Source organism: Nematostella vectensis, chromosome 8 (genome assembly GCF_932526225.1).
Source record: "Nematostella vectensis chromosome 8, jaNemVect1.1, whole genome shotgun sequence".
NCBI classification, from domain to species: Eukaryota; Metazoa; Cnidaria; class Anthozoa; order Actiniaria; family Edwardsiidae; genus Nematostella; species Nematostella vectensis.
The window spans coordinates 7,208,765-7,223,867 of record NC_064041.1 but is presented as its reverse complement, the minus strand read 5'-3'; the positions used below and the strand labels follow the sequence as shown (position 1 = coordinate 7,223,867).

Genomic DNA, 15,103 nt, shown 5'->3' with positions numbered 1-15,103 from the left:
TTTGCTGCAATATTTTTCGTGCCTTCAAAAACATAAACATTCAGTAAACAGATGTGCTTTGAAATATTTTAATTTTCCAAAAGACCTTTTTTTCTGAATATGTCAATTTCAACTCTTTATGTATCCCTGTAAAATTATTTAATCTTTGAAAACAAAAATTCACGGCGGTGAAAACAGCATCAATTTTTACTTTTTGACCGTGTCTTCCCGAGGTTGAGATGTTGGATGTGGTCAGCGGAACTGAGTGTTAAAGTATTCAGATATTAAGTTCGACAAGTTCCAAAGTCACGATCACTGAAAAGATAGGGACCAAAGTTTCAACGAGTTACTCGAGTTGAGGTAGCAGGGTTCTACTGCATCTAAAAATAACTTACCTAAACATGATACGATACTGCAGAGGAGAACACCCAAGGAAGCCACAAGTAAAGCGATCCACTGAAAATAAAGAGAAGGAAAGCAAAGTAGTTAGAATTGAACAAAATCCAATCTGGAACAGTTATATTTGTTGCCCAACTATCATTAGCTAGTCCGGGAATATTTCGTTTTCGATCACTGGAAATTCTGAGGCGCTCAAAGGGACAAGAAGCATCAAATCGGCTTACAGTGAGCCTTGGTATTCGCGCACTCGAATAGAAAATACTTCCGCATAACCCGGAATGATAGCCGGCTAGCAGGGAGAGTATTCAGCTGACAATATGACCCATGGAAAGAAAGGAGGAAGAAAAGAAAAAATATGATATATATAAAATGTATGTTAACGCAGTCCATATTTCAAAAAGAGGTATTTAATGAGAAGATTACTCAGGACGGAAAAGGAAAACAATTTATGGCCCACTTCTGGTTAACTTTGGTTAATTATGCATTAATTGGATTAGTCAATCTTTCTTCCTTGTTCTTCCTAGATTTGTTCAGAATATATAAGATAAAAGAAAATAATGCCAAAGGATTCTTTGCTTTTAAAAAGACAGGCAAAATCTCTCTTTTATACCTTTCAGTTTAAATTAATCCCATAGCTCGAGAATGAATAACAATATAAGGTTAAAATAAGTATTACAAGTTACACTAACACTTTTCATTTAACCGATAAATAATAAAAAAAAGTCACAAACCTGTGTGGTCTTCCAAATCAGTCGCTTCATAGTTATCTATTCGCTTCTGCCTCGATGTAGAATCATTTCTAGATCTCACCAAATCCTACAGCAAGCAATTCTCTTGATTGGCACCTGCACTCTGCTAACAATTTGAATGTGAATAGAGCGCTTGACTCGCGCTATTTAGCGCACTGCACGAGACAACATTTTGTAGCGAGAAGCTCATTATGATGGACGGGTCCAGGCCATCAACATTACCCAACGGTTTTAGTTCCTTATTTTACAAGGGGAGCTAAGGGAAAACATTTTAAAAGAACGCAGTAAAATACAGGAATATAGAGTGACGGGAAAATTCTTTTTCCACTTATTTTGTTATACAGATGTTCTATCAAACAAGAATGCGAACCCAGACGTGCGTTGTTTAAAGCGACACCAGCAGAAGGAAAGATAGAGAACTTAAAAAGTTATGGCTGGCTCAGGCTAAGGGTTGATTAACAAAGACCAAAATCTGACACTTTCTATAAACCTACAATATTGACAACGTTGTTATGTTTTTCATTTGCAATTTAAAACTCTTACATTGTTTTGAAACAATGAAAACTTCCCTGTATTTTTTGATAATAAAAAATATATTTGAGCCATGGTCCATGATCTTAGCCATGCTAGATGGATAAAATTTACAGAAGCGGATCTCATCCACCACGTGCTTAAATATCTCGTTTGCATAGGGTTTCATATCCTACGAAAAAATGTCCATGCAAGCTGGATCAACAGACTTTGAGAAAGAAATAAGTTACATGGAGTTTGTGTAATATGATTTTATTTCACATCTAAAATGAACACCATCATGTTTACAATGTGATTACTATTACTCGACGATGATCAATATAAAAATCCATGACACTACTTTTTGGGTATTGGGAGGAAAAAAATCAAGCAAATGCCTTCTGATCAAATGCTCCCATTGAATGTATGTGAAAATCGAAAAGAAATCCCTTGAGGCTATCTCAACTGAGCCGTGGACGAAATGCTCATCTATGGCCCAAGATAAGTGACCTGAACATAACCCTCTCTGCCGGAGTTCCCTCCAGTGACTCCCTTGCAGCTGCTTCCAGCACAGTACGACCCCCCTCCACCACCAGCCTGATTCCAAGTGATACCACTTCCTCCCCCTGAATATCCACCCCCACCCCCAGAGGCGCCGTTATCCTCCGACCCCCCTCCCCCTCCTCCGAAACCACCAACAGCACCAGGGGAAGGACCGCCGTTGTACCCGCTGTTCATATTTCCGGCTCTACCTCCGACCCAACCCTGCGCCCTAGCACCCCCTGCCTCGCCATGCATATTTTGGGTTCTGTTACAACCCGCGCCATTCCAACCTGCACCCACTCCTCCGTGGTAATTCCCTCCAGCTCTGTTGCACACACCCGGATTACCATTGGACCCCCCTGCTCGAGAGTAAGACAGCCTTCCCTTACTTGCCGCCCCGTTCTCGGTCGCCTGCCCATCCACACCCTTGAAACCACTAGATCCTCCCCCTCCTCCACCGGCAGCCACAAGTAGCACACCGGCACTTGTATAAACAAACGACCCTCCTCCACCGCCTGTGCCTGCGTTATCTTCAACAGACATCCCCAATTCATTTGCCGATAAATTTGTCTTTCTACCACCCCTTATCTCTACGGAATTACCCCCTGGCTTTCCTATCACGATTTTGAGTTCAGTGCGTACGGTGATCTGGAAGATACCCTCCATGGTTGCGCCTTTGCCTCCAGGGAATATCCCGGGGTAGGTTCCATAGCTTGCATTGTGTGTTCCCCCTTGTCCGCCGCCTGTTTCGATCCTGTAGCGACCAGAAGCAAAAGCCATGTAGGTCTTGACTTCTCCGAATCTGCTTGTAACTCCAATCTTGTCAGAGCCTAGAATAGAGTAATACATTATGGCTTTTATGGTTCAATACGGCAAAATACGGAATTGTTAGCATGAGGTTTATATAGGAATTGTTTGGGCATTTAATTGTACGTTTTGGCGATCAATGGCACCACATGACATTTAAAAGGGAATGAATTTAAAGAAAACGAGTGTAAAACAAATAGGAATGCGTATTATGCCGTCCTTGATATCCTGTCGCCTTTTTGGGGGATGGCTGGGCATCAGATACATTACAATCTTGAATGACATAGAGTTCCCAACGGCCAGGGCTGAAAGTATCTTTGATAACTTGAGTATAACAGCCGAATGTTAAGAAAAATTATCAAAAGTCATTATATTCTCCACTATAGCTTCCGCTAGAAGAGCACCGTGATAACAAACACCATTATCACCATCTTTATCAGTCGTATTTATCATAGTACGCCATTGCAAACAATATACATACAGTACCACCAGTACCACAATCAGCTAACTGAAAACGTGGATTCCCTGGCTCAGTGGTTTTTGCCATCTTGTTAAAAATCTACTCAAATGTTTTTTTTTTCCTTTTTTTGTTTTTGCTCGTTTTAACACCCTGTTCTCAGCGGCACTTTAAATAGGCCGCACCCTTAACTCCATAAATGTAAGAATGGGATACAAAGCTTGTAACACCCACAAGTTACAATTTTACGAAATAAGCGACCACTACCAATTACAAACGTAACACGGCAATAGGCTTTTAGGTATAAAATAGGCATCGTAATATTTCGTACCTTTCGCGAGTACTGTTCTTGTTTTGTGGAACTTCGGGCATTTGCCACACCCACTAGGTGACTGGAAATTAAGTCAGATAATGACGTGTTAACAACAAACAGTTTAACAGCCTCTGGCAGCCGCCATTTTGATATTCTAGTAAAGCACCAAGTGTGGAAGAGCACCGATTTTCATCGGTTGATCTGGGGAAGCCAATGCGATATTTTCGATTGATAAATAAAGTACCGGACTTTGTTCTTATAAGGCTATTACGAGATTTCAGCACATAATGTGTTTTCCAATATTAAACGAAAACAATAACAAGTAATGACTCATAAGGACTCTTCAATGGTTTAGTTTTTGAGCAAAAGAAGAAAAGAAAACGAGAAAATTATCTAAATACGCTCAATTTTGTTGCTGCAGAAAAACGATGCTACTGGGCCTCCTGTATTTCAGAGCTTATTCCACTTCACTTAATTTTCGAGTCAATTTAAAAAGCAAAATTTTGGAATTAGTTTTAAAAAGCCGAAATGTTCAATTTTCTTACCAGTATTTGCGTAATACGTTGAAAGTAAGACTCTTATTCAACGAAATTCAACGGAATAAAAAGTATCAAACGGGTAAGACGCAATAAGTTGTCAGCAAAATAAAACAACAAAATAACAAAAGAAAACACGCTCTGTATGGGAACATCAAACAAGTCATCAATTGTAGCACCCACTCGTTTATGATGTTGGGTAACTTTGTATTAAAGCTGCCTGTGAGAAGTCACGGTTTTACAGTGACGCTCAGCCTTTAAAAATGTCGATGCACCGGGGATCAACCACTCCTTTTTCATTGTTTACATTTGAAAATACCCCGTGTTAATTGCAAGAAAACTTCAAAATTTGAAAATATCTCTGATACTTGCTTGAATTTATTAATGGAATTGATGCTCTTAGTAACTCGGTATTGTGTAAGCGTGAAAGGGTGGCGTAACTGGCCATCTTTAACGTTTGCAATAACTGAATTAAAGAATAACATGCTTCAGTATTTACCTGGATTCTGTAATGCATGGAGTTCACGTCGTTCTTTATGAATTCGGAGGCGTTTTCTGTTTCTATGGACAGCAACTCACAAATTCTCCCCTTCACTTTATTTCTTAAGGCAGTCAAGTTCAGGTTAACCGAGCGGCACCAGGGCGTTCTCAAGCAGCCATAAAAACACCCATCTTCACTTTCAGTAGGAAAGTACTCAGAAAAGCCTGCGATCTTTGAGGGCGGAAGTGATACTAAGATCCTGGAATGAGGTACAAACGAAATTCCGGCAGACGAAACTTTTCTTACGACGAGCAATAATGAGAAAAAGATTAAAACAAAATTGGTCTTAACCATTGTGGTCGATTAAAACGAGAAAATATAATGGAAGGACAATAATTGCAGGTTTCGCAAAGAATAGTTGGTTGTTTTCTTTTACAGCCGAATGCGTTTTCTCCCACCCGCCAAGGTTTCGAAATTCAAAGTTTTTGGGCGGTTGTATTGTTTGGTTTGATTGACTATCAGTATTTCCCAAGAAGACACGGATTTTTAATTACAGAGCGGGCGCAAAATACTATGAAAACGGCTGTGAATGGCTATAGGCGACGTAATATTCTAATTCATATCATTAACAAATAAATACATTAAACTGGAACAAAAACTAAAAGGTTGAATAATAAATTTAATAAAGATAAAGGAAAAAGTGTATAAATACACGAGAATGAGATACTGAATTTTGTAACGTCTCGCTTGGAGAGAGATAGTTCGGACTTTAACGGCACCTGTTATATTTCTTGTTTTTACTCTCAATAGAATAATTGAACAATGGACCAATCTACAACTACTTAGACCGTACAATTGTTATTATCTCTACAATTTGGTTATGCTTAAATTGTTGTGGAATAAGTCGAATAAATGTGTTGAAGCCTGAGATGTTCTACTTATAAAAATATAAGTGCTTAAAAGTGTTTATATTGTTTTGATATTAGTCAGATGCAGGGATAATTCTCGAGAAACAGAAAAAGAGAAAATAGAAAAAGTCAAGCTGAGTCTGACATTAATTATAGAGACCAAATCAATTGAAAACGAGAATATATTAGTAAAAATTCAAGAAAATATTATTTAAGCACCAGACAAAACACCAAGTTCTATTATTGGGAAGAATAAATTAACTAAATGAAAAATATTTTTAAAGAATCGGAAACGATTTTGATTGTTGTTTTCAAACTCTGTTTTTTGTTAAATTATATCGTTTTACTCAATGACCAAGGCAAATTCATTCTTTCGATCCAGTGCTGCTATTCCCACTTCAGCATATTTGGCGTACTGACATGGTCATTATTAAGGAGATTCGATACAGTTTCCCGAATTCTCAACCATCCTGTCAATCACAACTTGAATCTTCTGCTACAGGGATCCGATCATCAAACTATTTGGCCATGCCATGTATCTCGGGATAAACTTTATAAAAATGTAACGTGTGTTTTCCTTGCTTTCAATGGCAACGGAACGGTGAACCCGTTAAATTAACTATTTGCGAAGTGCTGTTCGCTACAGGGATATTTTTAACAAATAAGCTATGGGATATTGTACATGAGACCTTGGTCAACACTTTGAAGTTTCTATCTATAAGAGGAATTCTGAGATATTTGCGTATTTTTATTTTCAGTCCATACGCAGGCAAGGAATTTTTTTACCATTCTTATTTAGCTACCTCTTAATTCTAATAGCATACCAAAAATGAAAGCAATCGGTTTTGTTTTCGTAAATTTTAGGGGCCATTCCGAGGTTCCGATATTTTTTTCTTTTTTGGCCGCCAAATAAAATTTCGCCGATTAATTTTTCGTCATTTTCGTACAATAAAATTAATATATTGAGAAACATTCGGGTTCAATTTTAGCTCCATTGAAGGGTGTAAGTAAGCAATTAGATTTTTTGAAAATCGGTATTCCAAACACCTTGGGAAGAGACATAACATAACTGACAGAATTAGTTTGCATATATAATATTTTATTGATTTTATATAGGGTAGTTCAGATACATTTAGTCTTTGGTTTTTCTTTAAAGGTAGTAGCCATCAGTCCTACAAACTATGCCGCTGCCATTTTCAAATCCTTTGTTTACTATAAAACTCATGTTTATTGTGATTGGATTCTTCATGAGCCTTTTGACATCATTTAGCATCCGTTAATGTTCTTTCTGTTGCCTGCTGCAAAGTTAGTTGTGACGTCAGGAAAGTGCACAGAAGCTGCGAAAATTTTGCGATGAATTAGGAGAAAGCCTTCGACGTTATGTTCACAGGGACTTGGCATCTAAAGAACGACAAGAAAGTTACTTATCTTAGGATTATACAAATTTATACACAAGAAACTAGTTTTCTTTTTTAAATAGTATATAAACGGTACGTATTTGCAGTTTTGAAGTCTGCAAACTTTTAATAAAGTGATCGATAAATGCTTTCTTCATTTTGTGACGTCGTTATGATATTTTGAAAGTATTGTCCTGTCTGTAACCGCCCTGATCAGATAACGGACTCAAACCTCTGCACTCTTAACAGCGAAGATGTACGATTAGCCAAACTTAGTTTCCAGAAAATTTTGAGCAAAAACATACATAAAGCTGAAGAAAAAAAAAAAAAAAACAGTACAGAACAAAGACAAAAAACTATTTTGGTATCGTCAGTCATTTTGCAACACACAGACATGATAGTCAAATTAGACATGACAGTTAAAAAAGAAACGCAAAAAACAAAAACAAAAAAAACAAAACAAAAACACAATTTAAACAATGTGGATCAGCCATATAACATCCCTAATCGACTTGAGACCATAACGGTCAAGAAACCTTCATCCACGATTGAAGTTTTACACTTGACGTAAATTTGCGGCATGACTAATCTTCCTTAAATCGATAAAGCGTTAATAGAGGCGTGTGTCACGCTGCTGTACTTACCTGCAAACCCCTTTTCCCAGAAGTTCTCCTAGAGATGTTGATGATTCCTAGTGAGTCTTTAAATAAAAACGAGACGACCAGCAGACTGAAAATAAGAGCACGTTTTGAGAGCATCTTTACAAGGTTGATGAGAAAAATATATCTGGTGGATCTGTTCGTGAAGCCTTTCGTTAATACTGAAAATTTAACGAGCTGATTGGCCTTATATACGATTCAGACGGGGTAATCCGGCTTCTTCAAAGAAAATGTGACTTTCTCTTCAATAGGAAATTGTGAAATTCCTTTTTCCGTGCTCAAAATTTTTAATAGCAAAACTTTTTATAGAAAGTTTTAAAGAAAGCTCATAGGTGCAATTTGCTATTTATGAATAGCATTTGCCTTTTATCGGCATCAACAAAGAATTTCTTCTTTCCTCAACTATAAATTTGTTTCACGGCGACATCCGCCACGCATATTTTCAATTATGACTGCTGTATGGAACGATTTGTCATGCTCTTGACTGCTGCTAATGAGGATAATAGATTTTAATTCGCAATAGATTCCTCAACTAAATACAAAAAGAGGAAAACGTATTGCACACTGGCGACATAACGACATAGGCACGCGATGTTTTGTTTTCCTATGTTCAAGTGACATAACAACGTAACATTGACAGACATGGACGTAACGACATAAGATTGTTTTCTTTTCTCTTTTGTCATGACAGTTTTCTAGATCTAGTCAACAGCGTACACATTACATCCTTATGCTATTATAGTGTGCGCCATGATGAAGCTGCTAGAATTAGTCTTGTTGCCGCTATCAAAGATATGTGTGTAGTTCTATGTCGCGCCTATGCTCGGTTTCCAGCTCGTTCGTGGGAGCATTGGACTCCAAGGAACGCTTATGTCGCGCGCCAGGGCTTATAACGCAATACTAGTTCCAGTACCGCGCGGTTAAACCAGGCTTTTTGTTTTGAAAAGGCGGCTTTTTTGGCGGCGAACTGTCACATTTTGACGAACGCTTAGAAAACTAGCGCAAAGATAAGGCTATTATTTTTCTTTATGACTCCTTCATTATCGAACAAATATCTCAGCTTTTGTACAGTATGGTTTTAATGCTGTACAGTTAGTCAAAACAGCAACTCAACCCAAAGTCACCCTTTCGTACCTTTCCTAGAACAATTCAACCCTACGATTGTGCTTGTTTTCGCCAGAGAACGCGCATGCGCATACGTTATTCAGCACGTTCATAAGTGCGTATACTCTATAACGAAGAATCAGAGTGCAGTTAGATTTTCCTTCGATATAAAAGAATCAGCAGAGATCATCAAAGCTTATGTGCAAAACTATGACATTCACGCCTACCCGTTGTTTTGACTTTGTTCTAGTTTGTGCTTCATGTATATGACGCTTTCGCAATAAAAAGCGTGGGTCTTCTCACACTTAAATTAAACAGAGCGCTGTAGACAAAGAAAGGGAAGATAAGATTACAGGAAGATAAGTTTGTTTTTAGATAACGTCGTCAAAATGTCGTGAGCATATCCGAAATAAGGCGTTTTTTGCACAAAAAAAACACCTGTAGTTTTATGACACTGATGTGAACATCCATTCGATTTTCTTGGATTCTCGAAGAGAATGTCTCAAAATCCAAAAACCCTTTACAGAGATTCTTCTTAGGTTACCACCCATAGCCCGTTCCACGGATAAAAGTGTGCGATGCCATATTCGATCACACAACACGGTTCCATTCACGAATTTCATTCACGCTTGTAAACAGTAACTTAACATGTCTGAAAACATAGATTTTCGTCGCTGGGATGTAGGAAAACTAAAGAAATTTCTCACAGAGAGAGAAGTACCCATAGGGAATGCAAACAAAGAATCCTTAATCGCTCTAGCCGAGTTTGCAGTACAGTCTCTTGAGGAGCAAAACTACCACTTGATTAGACAAAAAAGTTTGAAACTTCGACTGGAGAATGACCATATTACGCTGCCCGACCCTGATGAGCTAACTGAGGGCTGTAAAGATGGCCCTAGTTGTTATCCTGAGCTCTCGCAAGCCGAGACTGAGAACTACTTCGATAGAAGTAAGGTAACATGGGACATTGTATCATTGTTTTATCGAAAGGAAAATAAATTGCATCTTTGTATTTGCATTCTTTTGTCTCTAATATGTCTATATAATCTTCAGAAAATAAGACATTCAATAAGACATTCAAACCGGGGGTAAAGAGGATCTTCGAGACGGCAAATCACTATTTATGTCAGGTCATGTGAAGAAAGCACAATATAATGGAATCAGTGTCAATATATCATATTGCTTTTTATATTATTTTTTAGCGGTCACGGTAACGAATCCTGCATTCTGATTGGCTAATAGAGCGGTCCGGAGATTCCTATACCTGCCCTAGGTCCGTGGATCGATATTTTGAGCGCGCTGCTCGCTCAAAGTATGTTTTCCCGGGCGCTGAAAAAAATAGTTATTTACCGGGTTAGGCCTCGGTCAGTATTTCCAAGACCTCGGTCACGGTATTTTTCGATACGGACCTCCCACCCGGCAATTAACCGCTATATACAAGCCAAGGTTAGTAGTCATCAAATCTAAAGCTGGTTCTTTTAGTAAAAGAACTCGTTATGTTTATGAGTTTGTTTATGAGCGGCGACTGAAATATGCCGATTTACGCTCGCTCGTAAACAAGCGCATCAAACAGAATCAGGCAGAATCCTACAGAATCCGACATAATTCCACTTATCAGAAAAAAAATCCACTTATAGCGAAAAAAAAATCCCAAATATCTGAGCTTTTTTGCCATAAAGATCGATGCGATCGATAGATGTATCCATTAGTTTGGATTTTTCTAAAGCAACGCGATATACGTTCGAAAAGAATGTTTTCTGTTGAGAGAGCTCGAGAGTAACTCGTATTATTATCCGTGGGCGAAACACCTTGATGCGTGGGCGAAACACCTTGATGCGTGGGTGAAGCGACTCTTGATGCGTGGGCAAAACTACTCTTATAGACGTGGGCGATACAACAAGGTGGGCGAAACAACCTGTTACCGGCAGCAACTAGACCTCTGTCAGCATCAGTTGTTGCATTAGTCAGTCATGTAACAAAAGGACAAAGAACAAACAAGCTTTGGTTTCAGTATAGAGCTGGGAGAATCACCTCTAGCAAGTTGCAGCAATGCACAAATAAAGTAGATCTAGAAACTGGGAATATAAAGGGGAGGAAATGTCAATCCTCAAAAGTGTAATGAACTACTATCCGCATGCAAGTGCCCTAGCATAAGATTTGGGCAGGTATAATGAGCCGTAGGCAACCAGTGATTTTATGAGACTCCAAAAACCTCATCGCAAGCACCTTCAGGTACTGTGTTGTGGTGAATATATATTTCCAGACTACCCATTCATAGCTGCAAGCCCTGATGGCCTAGTACAGTGCAGCTGTTGCCCAAAGCGTCCGATAGAAGTAAAAAAATCCATATAAATATAAGCACCTAACAAAAAAAAATCTGGCAAAACAAAAAGACTCTTGTCTACATTTAGACTTTGGTAAAGTGAAACTAAGGTATGATCATGAGCACTACTTGCAAGTTCATGGCCATATGCTCTCTACTGGTGCAGACTTGTGTTATTTTTGTGTGCGAACAGAAAGTGTAAGTGACAATTTTCAATGTGAACAAGTCACTTAATGACAGGGATCACTTGGATCTAGCTGCAAAAAAATCAAGAATATTTTTCAACCAGGTTATAGTGCCAGAGCTACAAAGGTGACAATAACTTGAATAAACTTAGATAAGTTCTGGATCTTATATGACAATGACCTTGGATACCAGCTTTGGGAACACAGAGGAAGTTGTTTTATGTTATAAAGCAATTTTATATAAAGGATCTAGGAATTTCTCTTACAAGATGGGGGGGGGGGGGGGGGGGCGAAAGCTCTTTAGTATTAAACCCCCTGTCTGCTAATACCGTATCTCCTGCTATTAGCTTCTCTGTGATTCCACTTAGTTCATTTTCAGGTGATAGAATTCTAGGTGGGCCTGGCTTTTGTTGCTTGCTGACTTGGTATCTTTTCGTTGTTCTAGAGTTCTGTTCTTTGTAATAGTGCAAGAATGGTAATCTATTTTCGACTTCTTTAAAAATCCACAAAAACTGGGAATAACTAATTCCTGTGTGTAGTTTCATTACAGTTTTCGATTCTTTGATTTTTGCTATTAAACATTAATCAGATTTATTTTCAAGCGCTTCTTTTGTTCTATTAAGTTCATTTAAGAGTTTTTTTTTCTTTTTAGCTCGTTTTTTTCTTCCTCAAGCCTGCATTTTAAGCAACGGGCTAAAGAACAGGTATAATTACAACTTTCTGACACTTGTTGTATTTCCGCAGCATATGCATGGTCTGGCGGTGGGCTACCTCTTCAGAGGTCCTTCTCTTTTTGTTTGGTTGTGTTTGATGAGTAATTGTATGTTTCCCGTGTCTTATTGTTCTAATTATTTCGCTTGAGACTTGTTTGGCGCAAAAACTACTGTCAATTGTATCTCTTGCACTCATGAGTGTGCACTCTGGGCCATCATAGCTCTTCAGCCACAGCTCTGGATGGATATGTTGGCCCTGAGGTCGACCAAACACAAAGTGGTTGCTACAGACTCGATTATTAGATGTAACTTCCTTTTTATTTCTCTCCCGCCAGATACCGTAAAGCTGCACTGCTGGTTTGTGCCAAGACATGTGTGCAACATCAGGCTTAAAGTGCAGCTCCAGGGAAAGGGAAGACCGTTTTGGGCAAAATGAACATTATCTGAGGCTTACTTTCCCGAAATTTTTTTTTCGAATTCCTCCAATCCCGAATAATTCGCATCTTTTCAAACGCACGCGATTTGCCTTGGTTTGGCCACAGGTAGCCCAGGCAATGGTTTCGAAGCTTGTTCGTAGCTTGGAATCGACTGTTATTCTTAGAGGTAAAACGAGTGGATTGAAGTCGCGATTTTTTGTGAAACATTGCCAATAAAATTGCCTTACAACTTAGAACATGCCTTGTTGTTGTCATATTTGTGTGTAATATACGATTTTGGGGGGTTTTCGTAACGGAATATATGCTCTCCCCCTTCTAAGGAAAGAAACAAGGTTGGAGACGCCATTTTCGGTAGCACTCAAATACCGTAGAAATTCGCGAGGAAAATACAACAAACGAATTATTTTTATCTCGCAGACCTATGCCAGGGTACACTTACATTCGATTTTCCCTGGCCGCTAGCCATATTTTAAAACGAGTAAGCAGCGATTTGAATCCTTGACCGCCGCCGTTGGACAATTAGGTACGCTCGGCTGAACACGGAGCTGAACTGAACACGGATTTTTCCTGTAGCTCTCATGGTTGCGGACAATATCGACAACTTAGAATGCACTGTCAGCGGAGCCGGAACTTCTCACAGAGTGAACTCTATTCTCGTAATGAAACGAAAGGTCGAGGACATAGACACAGAAACAGAGAAGGGGAGTGGCCCAGAGCTACCTACCAATCCACCGGCTAAGAGAAAGTGTAGACGCGCCTTTCCAGTTGATGCAGTAACGAGAGAAGTGCCACATTACTATGGAGGGAGACCTTTCTCACGTGCAATGTCTCGGGGTTGGCTCGTCATATGTAAGCCATTTTAAGAGACTAAGGCAGCAGTATCTCATTTGGATTGAATTGCAAAAGCTCAAGACACACCCTCTGTTGCTTGTCCCTGGATGGACGGGTTTTAATATCCAAATCCGTGACAAGATAGTTGTCGTTCAAAGCGCCATCGGATATCTAGACACCATTTATTCTCCTGCCACCGAGTTAAAAACTGCACACGAAGCGTTTTGTTGCGGTAGTGAGATTAGAAGAGATAGGCTTCAGCTGAAGGGCGTGGCATGCGTATTCGACCAAGCCTTTTACGCCAAAGCGATGGAGGTCTATTGGAAACAAAAGTCTCAGTTTCAAGGGATTGTGATAATAATGGGTGGGTTTCATCTGCTCATGACCCTTATGGCCATTATTGGGAGCCGCATGTCCCCGTGATCTAGCAATTAAAAGTGAAATAATTACCGAAGGCTCTGTTGATCAAGCACTCAATGGGAAGCACTACAACAGGTATGAGTTTCATCGGTAAACTTCACAGAAAAAAAAACAAAGCCTGGTGTTAGCATTGTTTAAAACAGTATCATCCTTATTTTGTATTTTATTTTCATAATTGCAAGGCAGTTAGACTACACAAGATTGTATATGAGGCCATAACAAGACTTATTCTAGACGACTTCGAGGCTACATGCGAGGAGAATGAGATCCTAAGAAGAAAGGAGGAGAAGCTTTCCCAGCTGAAGCTCAATCAATGCCAGGAAGTGTATCAACGCGCCTTAGACAGTCCAGAGATCAGGGAATGGGAGTTGAAATTTGAAGCCTATGTCTCTCACAAAAGAAAGGAAGGGAGTGACCTCGCCAAGTTTTGGCTGAGCTACCAGGACCTTTGCCAGCTTCTCTTTAACTTGTTATATGCCACCCGAACAGGGGGATGGGAGTTGTACCTCTCCTGTATTGAGGAGGTCATCCCATGGGCATTTGCCTATGACAGGCAAAACTATGCTAGATACTTAGTGCCGTACTTGGATGACATGCGTTCACTACCTGAGACTATGCCCGAGGTATAGAATGCCTTTTTAGATGGTCATTTCAGCGTCCAAATGACCAAGGACAATCCATTAGAAGAAGAAGTACAGATAACCGATAAGTACCCTGTGCCCTCAACTGCAGTTTATGATGGAATGGCCCTACTGCAGAAGTTCAAACCGCCTGAAGGGGCCACATTCGCGGTGGTTGCTAATATACTATTTGAGTTAGTAGCAAGCAGCCCAAGAAAGCAGATAGACGTGTTTTGCGTCTATTGAGACATTTCCATTAAAAACACTGAAAGATCGAAGCGCACACCGGGGAACGAAGGTACATTACACCTTCGTTCCCTGGTGAACGAACATTATACCCGGCTACCAAGTAAAAGACTGGAGAAAGATCCTTAGTGTTTCTGCGAACAAGACGGAACTTGTGCGTTTCCTGGTAAAAGAATGGAAAAAGCATGAATTCAGGAATAGACTAGACGATAGGGTGCTGTATGTCACGTTAGTAGACGACTGCTGGAGAATCAATTCACAAATGGCAACCATCGTTCCTGAGCTTCAAAGCTCCCAAGAAGAGGCCGACACACGTATGCTGTTACACGCACAACACGCAGGCGGCACATGCGTTGTCAACTCGGACGACACCGATGTGCTCGTGATACTTCTTGGGCACGCTCAATATCTTGGTAAGCGCCACCTAAAGAAAGGCACAGGGACAAAGACTAGAATCATTGAACTAGATCAGATCACTAGGAAACT

The 15,103-nt window shown here is 39.6% G+C and overlaps 2 protein-coding genes across 3 annotated transcripts in view; both read right to left on the bottom strand.

Moving 5' to 3' along the window:
* The window catches only part of LOC5515249, a 49,805-nt gene extending 48,465 nt beyond the window's left edge, over positions 1-1,340 (bottom strand). Inside the window, exons 1-2 of one of the 2 annotated variants that reach the window (XM_048730931.1) lie at positions 1,110-1,340; positions 375-435 (exon numbers count right to left, since the gene is read on the bottom strand). In XM_048730931.1, coding sequence (XP_048586888.1) covers positions 375-435; positions 1,110-1,139 — 91 coding nt within the window. In that variant the 5' untranslated portion in view covers positions 1,140-1,340. The remainder of the gene's footprint in view (positions 1-374; positions 436-1,109) is intronic. The other variant, XM_032384890.2, reaches the window with a different exon arrangement.
* A 554-nt stretch (positions 1,341-1,894) lies between these two features.
* The window catches only part of LOC116619762 (loricrin), a 40,605-nt gene continuing 27,396 nt past the window's right edge, over positions 1,895-15,103 (bottom strand). The window contains exons 2-4 of the mRNA XM_048730933.1: positions 4,793-5,033; positions 3,776-3,836; positions 1,895-3,010 (exon numbers count right to left, since the gene is read on the bottom strand). Coding sequence (XP_048586890.1) covers positions 2,127-3,010; positions 3,776-3,836; positions 4,793-4,810 — 963 coding nt within the window. The 5' untranslated portion in view covers positions 4,811-5,033 and the 3' untranslated portion in view covers positions 1,895-2,126. The remainder of the gene's footprint in view (positions 3,011-3,775; positions 3,837-4,792; positions 5,034-15,103) is intronic.